At 60.1% G+C, this 6,787-nt stretch overlaps 1 protein-coding gene across 1 annotated transcript; it reads left to right on the top strand.

The window, feature by feature from the left end:
* The first annotated feature begins 1,432 nt into the window (after positions 1 to 1,432).
* SLC32A1 (solute carrier family 32 member 1) lies at positions 1,433 to 6,241 on the top strand. The gene is made up of 2 exons (XM_036245062.1): positions 1,433 to 2,052; positions 4,367 to 6,241. The coding sequence occupies exons 1-2, from the start codon at positions 1,660 to 1,662 to the stop codon at positions 5,552 to 5,554; spliced, it is 1,581 nt and encodes a 526-aa protein (XP_036100955.1). The 5' UTR covers positions 1,433 to 1,659; the 3' UTR covers positions 5,555 to 6,241.
* Positions 6,242 to 6,787: the final 546 nt, after the last annotated feature.

Genomic DNA, 6,787 nt, shown 5'->3' with positions numbered 1-6,787 from the left:
CCCTCATTCTCTCCACACCCCTCGCCGCCCCCAGTCACAGCCGCTAGTCCTCCTCCACCTGGGCTGGGACAGTAGGATCGCAGACGGCGCTGTTCACTGCTTAGGAGGGGTCTGGAGGGAGCCCAGCTGCGAGCACATACCGGGACCCATCCTGAGCAGCAGACCCGCGCCGGAGGCACAGCCACGAAAGGAAGCAAACACGCAGGCAATCCATTCGGAAACATGTGCACACGAAACCCAGCACACAAGCTCTGCGCACATACACGTTCAAATGCGAACAAAACTACATTTACAGAATAAACGCGGTTATCAAATCTCACGCTCGGAATCCACTCAGATCCAGTCCGTATCGATATCTGATACAGTATCGGCCTTTGTCTCTTACTCTTGCACTCGCAACATACACCCGGCTCAACAGAAACAGTGTAGTTTTCACGGCCTGGCGGCTGGCGTGCCCGCAGAGCCCCGGCGCACCACGCGCCTCCGCGCGCCTGGGCCCGCTGCGAGCGCGTCTTTCCTTCGCACTGGACACCGGCTGTGCCCCTCTACGCGTGGGCATTCGCAAACCGGCCAGCAGCCTGTGGAGCAATGCCCTCATCAAATCCCGCTTCCTTCCAGACCCCCCAAACGAAAAGAAAGCAAACAGCTAACCTTTCGCCTCCATTCTGCCCACATTTGGAGAGCGGTTGGTGGCGAGCGACCTGAAGATTTTCTTCCATCGCAGCATCCTGGACGGGCGGAGACAGTCCCAGTGACTGAGGCCAGGTTAAACATTCTTGAGAGCGGTCCACCGCAGACATTTCTGCCTTCAAGGGGGTCCTGCGGCCAGGTTTAAGTGCCAGTGATGGGTGCCAGGGAGGCAGATCGGCTCCCAGACAGCCCGCGCAGGTGGAGACAGGTTAACTGTCCTGCTGCCTTTCAGGTATCTAGTCACGTCCTTGGTCAGAGAATCTGGGGCCGACAGGCTCCTGGACTCTGGAACTGGTTGTTGGGACCCCGGGACCGCGAAAATCTGCACGCCCCGGCCCCCTCCCTCCCTCCCTGCGGCGGCGAGGTGGGAAGGGCCAGGATCCGAGCTTAGCACCTCCCCCAGAAATGCAGCACTCCAGCCCCCACCCCGCCCTCCGCACCCTTCCTTGGCGCGCTCCCTCCCGCTGTCTTCCGTAGACGCCCTTTTGCCCCCATCTCAAGTCTCCAGAGTTCCTCAGCACCCCCTTTCTCTTCCCCTTGCCCCCTCCTCACCCCCCCCCCCCCGTCCCTGGTGTTTCCCCCTCCCCGTCCCCGCTCCCCATCACCGCCTGATTCCTAGGGGCGGGAGCGCATTGGGCTGCGCTCGGGTGGGGGCGTCGCGCCAGCTTCGCGTAGCTGCTCTGACGCCGCCGCCGCCGCCGCCGCAGCCAGCCCGCGCCCCGCGGCAGCTCCGCAGTGCACTCGGCGCCGCCGCTCCGCCAGCCCCGCAGCCCACCTGCCCGCCCACTGGGTCGGCCCTGAGCGAGCCTCAAACGCCAACCGAGAGGGTCATGAGCCACAGCGTCCCCGGGCGCCGCGGGGAAAACAAGCGAAGATAGCGGCCTCGCGTTCCCCTGGCCCTCGCCGCCTTGCCGCGCGTCCCCCGCGTCCCCAGCCCCTTCTGTCCTTTCCTTGGGCCCCGCCGCCGCCATGGCCACCCTACTCCGCAGCAAGCTGTCCAACGTGGCCACGTCCGTGTCCAACAAGTCCCAGGCCAAGGTGAGCGGTATGTTCGCTAGGATGGGTTTTCAGGCGGCCACAGACGAGGAGGCGGTGGGATTCGCGCACTGCGATGACCTAGACTACGAGCACCGTCAGGGTCTGCAGATGGACATCTTGAAAACTGAGGGCGAGCCCTGCGGGGACGAGGGAGCCGAACCACCCGTCGAGGGAGACATCCATTACCAGCGCGGCGACGGCGCGCCCCTGCCGCCCTCGGGCTCCAAGGACCAGGCCGTGGGGGCTGGTGGCGAGTTCGGGGGTCACGACAAGCCGAAGATCACGGCGTGGGAGGCGGGCTGGAACGTGACCAACGCTATACAGGTGAGCGCGGGATTCCCAGCTCTGCTTCCTCCCCACCCCCCCAGTCAACCTCTGAGTACCAGGCTCTACCCCCCCGCAGAGTCCCCAGGCGACCTGGGCCGAAAGAACCCCTCTAGTACCCGGGGTCTCCCCATCCCCATCCCTCCCAGCCCACTGCGGGAATCTACGCCCCCAGGCGGTGTCTCCTACCCTGTTCTGCACCAAGTCCCGCGGCCCCAGCCGCAGGACAGCTAGACTGAGGTTCGGTCAGAAACGCCTGCCCTGAGACCCAGCAAAAGGGAGGGAAACAGGAGGAGGGGTGCAGGGAGAAAGAAAATCAGGATCGGAAGAAACGGTATGGCCTGGGACTCCGGAATGGATTCACAGCTGCTTTTTCGTGAGGAAAGGAGAGGGAAAATTCGCTGAGCTGGGAGTCTCCTCCCCAAACACACACGCATATACACGCGCACAGGTATATAGGCGGGCACACATGCCTACAGCCATCCTCGCCCAGGAACAACTGCCAGGTACAGGTGCACACGACATGCGTCTATACGTAGACCACACGACTATCCTCAAACACACCTTCCTCATCCCTACACCTCCAATACGCAGAAGCACATACCCGTACATACCAAGCACACACATAAACCCATTGGAAAATAACACACGTGCATACATGCGCAGATTCATGCGGACTGTAGCCAGCCTGCTCTCTCAGGTACAACCCTGTTGGGGACATACAGGTATACACAAGCAAACGCAGACACGTGTGGTCACACAAGCACATATGGTCCGTGAAACCTCAGCTTTACCTGTGCAGTTTCTTTTTCCCGTCCAAAATCCCGGCTACAACGCAGAGACCAGCTCCTCAGCGTGTGACCCTGGCGAAACGGCATCTAAATGCTCTGAACAGCCAGCCACCCCTTCACCCTTACTCTCAACACCCCTCCCCCTCCCCCTCTCCACCAGGCGGCGCCAGTCTCCTCCGGCCAGAGCGGGTTTGAAGTCAGCACCTCGGCCCCGGGAGCTGACGGGAGGCGGACAGGCGCGGTTCTCCAGGCAGAAGGGGCCTAAGACATAGGCGCACCCGGGCCCTGTGCTTGCCTTCCCCCACGGCGTCCCAGAAGGGCACTGTCGTTGGGACGCAGAACGTGGTTTTCTTGGGAGCGGGAGGCCGAGGCGGGGTTGCTTGGGGACCCGTGCTCTGCGGGGCTTCGTGGGGCTCTGCGCGCGAAGTGGCCGGTCCCGAGGTCCTCCCTCTCCAGGACCGGCGAGATGGCCAGGCGGAACCCGGGACGGGGGTGGAGGGCCCGCTCCCGCATCCGTTGCCCCCTGTGCCTTCACCGGGGGCGTCTTTGAAGGCCTCGTTCCGTAGGCCTGGAAGGAGGCCATGGCCGGAGGCTGGAGGCCCGCAGGCCTCGGGAACCCTGGATTTCGTTAACTTTTCCTCCCCATAGGAATTCTAAACCTCTCCTTCACCGCTCTACTAGCCGGATCCCTCTGCTTCTAGTTATACATTCCCACTTGATCTAGCCTTTCACACAGCGCGCATCCGGCTTGCCTTTACCCTTCCCATTTAATCCCCTTCTTAGGGCGGGGTCTCTCCAACTCAACTCCTGCATTGCTCCAAGACTCCCTAACTCCGACCCTCCCTCCCCTACCCCGCGCCCTAGCCTCAGTTCCTCCTGCGTTCGCAAAAAGCCTCGCGTTCCCTACGTTCTTGCCTCCCAGTGGCTTGCCCCACACTCTACTCTACCCCTCCTCCTCCCCACCCTACATCTTCTCCCTCCCACTGCCACCTTCAACGTTTCCTTCTTCAGGCTGGCCTTCAGACACCCGCATTTCGCTCATTAGGTTTCCTGGACCCTCTAATAGCCCCACCTTAAATCCTGTGCCCCCTCTTCCTAGTGGCTGAGGCCCAGCTCTCTACCTTTCTCAGAGTCCTTTCTGGCCACGCTCCCTCCAGCACCTTCTCACCTCCCACATCCCCACTTCTGGTTCTGTCTCCAGGAAGCACCCTCACAAATCTCCACATTCTCCTCTCATTTGACTACACTCAGCTCACTCCATTCCTCCCCGCCATTAGCACAGCTGTCCTTCTCTATTCCGTCCTTACACACCTCCCTCTCCATCTCTGACTCAGCATGCAGGCTCCCCATTAAGCCGCCTTGCACCCCTAATTCAGCCTACCTTTCTGCTCCCAGCCGGTTAGGCCCAGAGCTCCCTCTCCTTAGCGCCCCCTACGGGCTATAGCCTTAAACCACGCCTCAGGCCCCCTCTTCCAAGGCCGCACCAGCTCAGCGCCGGGTCTGGTTGCCTCTTCACTCCCCAGGGCATGTTCGTGTTGGGCCTGCCCTACGCCATCCTTCACGGCGGCTACCTGGGGTTGTTCCTCATCATCTTCGCCGCCGTGGTGTGCTGCTACACCGGCAAGATCCTCATCGCATGCCTGTACGAGGAGAACGAGGACGGCGAGGTGGTGCGCGTGCGGGACTCGTACGTGGCCATCGCCAACGCGTGCTGCGCTCCGCGCTTCCCCACGTTGGGCGGCCGCGTGGTGAACGTGGCGCAGATCATCGAGCTAGTGATGACTTGTATCCTGTATGTGGTGGTGAGCGGCAACCTCATGTACAACAGCTTCCCGGGGCTGCCCGTGTCACAGAAGTCCTGGTCCATCATCGCCACGGCGGTGCTGCTGCCCTGCGCCTTCCTTAAGAACCTCAAGGCCGTATCCAAGTTCAGCTTGCTGTGCACTTTGGCCCACTTCGTCATCAACATCTTGGTCATCGCCTACTGTCTATCGCGGGCGCGCGACTGGGCCTGGGAGAAGGTCAAGTTCTATATCGATGTCAAGAAGTTCCCCATCTCCATTGGCATCATCGTGTTCAGCTACACGTCGCAGATCTTCCTGCCTTCGCTGGAGGGCAACATGCAACAGCCCAGCGAGTTCCACTGCATGATGAACTGGACGCACATCGCCGCCTGCGTGCTCAAGGGCCTCTTCGCGCTTGTCGCCTACCTCACCTGGGCCGACGAGACCAAGGAGGTCATCACGGATAACCTGCCCGGTTCCATCCGCGCTGTGGTCAACCTCTTCCTGGTGGCCAAGGCGCTGTTGTCCTACCCGCTGCCCTTCTTCGCTGCTGTGGAGGTGCTGGAGAAGTCGCTCTTCCAGGAAGGAAGCCGCGCCTTCTTCCCCGCCTGCTACGGGGGCGATGGCCGCCTCAAATCCTGGGGGCTGACGCTGCGCTGCGCGCTGGTTGTCTTCACGCTGCTCATGGCCATCTATGTGCCACACTTCGCGCTGCTCATGGGTCTCACCGGCAGCCTCACGGGCGCCGGCCTCTGCTTCCTGCTGCCCAGCCTTTTCCACCTGCGCCTGCTCTGGCGCAAGCTGTTGTGGCACCAAGTCTTCTTCGACGTCGCCATCTTCGTCATCGGCGGCATCTGCAGCGTGTCTGGCTTCGTGCACTCGCTCGAGGGCCTCATCGAGGCCTACCGAACCAACTCGGAAGACTAGGGAGAGAGGACGAGCTCCTGCGCTCCTCCCCGCCCCCTATCACCCCACCCCACCCAACCCCGTGCGCCCTGCCGCCTCGCTTGGGAAGCCAAGCTTTAAACATCTCTGGTTCCTAGTTTCTGATTATTGGGAATGGGGGTGGGAGGGGATAGGGATCCACAATCCATCGCGTCAGCGTTTCTGTTGTCTTTTCCATAACACCCTGGTTTGGGGCAGGCTGGGGCGCATTTGTGGGCGGGCTTATCTGTCCTTCCATTAGGGGCTCCGACACCTTGGCTCCTGTCACCGAGGAGGGAGGGAGAGGGGGCGCAGCTCGCAGGTGCACCAACTTGACCATAAGGGGACATTTCACAGCCATCCAGTGCTCGGAATCTGCAGCGTCCAGCCATTTTCAGCAAGAGCGTTTTCCATTCTGGAGACATTTCAACCCTGCAGCGGGAAAGGCTGGCCAGGAAATCTGTTTCGGGTGGGCGATTTCCATCCGTGAAGCTGGAGGCGAGAAGCCCCGGCAGGGTTGGCTTCCCTTGCGGGTTTTCAGGAATCCAAACTCATCTTGTGGAACTGTTCTACTGTGTGTGTGATGTGCTTGTGGTGAATAAGATGAAATGTATATCAGAAAAAAAAAAATCTATCTCTAATTTAGAGTGCGGTGCATAATTATATCCGCAAATAAAGAAGAAACAATGGTGCCCGCGGCCTCCTGTCAGTTCTGCGTTTTACACCCACGGGGATCCCAGCTCTGGATGGGTGGCGGGGAACCGGCTCTGGCCAGCCTGGTTAAGCAGGTGGGCGTGATGAAACAACTGTAGTTAAAGGGTCCTGGGAGAGCCCCAAGGAAGGAGAAAGATGTTTGGTCCAACCAAGGGAAGGGGAGGCTCTGCAGGTGCTCCGAAGTCTCCACGCCTCAACCGCCTTTGGAATCCCTCTCCAGGGTTGGATCCGTCTGAGAATTTGGTGGTCACTCTCAACCTACGATCCAAAAAAAAAAAAAAAAGTTTTATTTGTGGACAAAGCCCTCCATGTTTGTTCAATGAATATTTATAGACAGCCCAGCATAGCTGGGACTGTGCTAGGTTCCAGGAGGAACAAACTCAGCCTTGCCCTCTTAGAGTTTACAGTCTAGTAGAGAGGCAGACAATAAACAAGGACAGGCAGAAATTCACAACATGACTGCCCGGTCTGGAAGGCAGCTCTCACCCTAGGGGACAACCCACACTCTCAAGTCTAAGTTGA

This window comes from Molossus molossus, unplaced genomic scaffold, assembly GCF_014108415.1.
Source record: "Molossus molossus isolate mMolMol1 unplaced genomic scaffold, mMolMol1.p scaffold_m16_p_6, whole genome shotgun sequence".
Taxonomy (NCBI): domain Eukaryota; kingdom Metazoa; phylum Chordata; class Mammalia; order Chiroptera; family Molossidae; genus Molossus; species Molossus molossus.
This window is presented reverse-complemented; position numbering and strand designations above follow the sequence as displayed.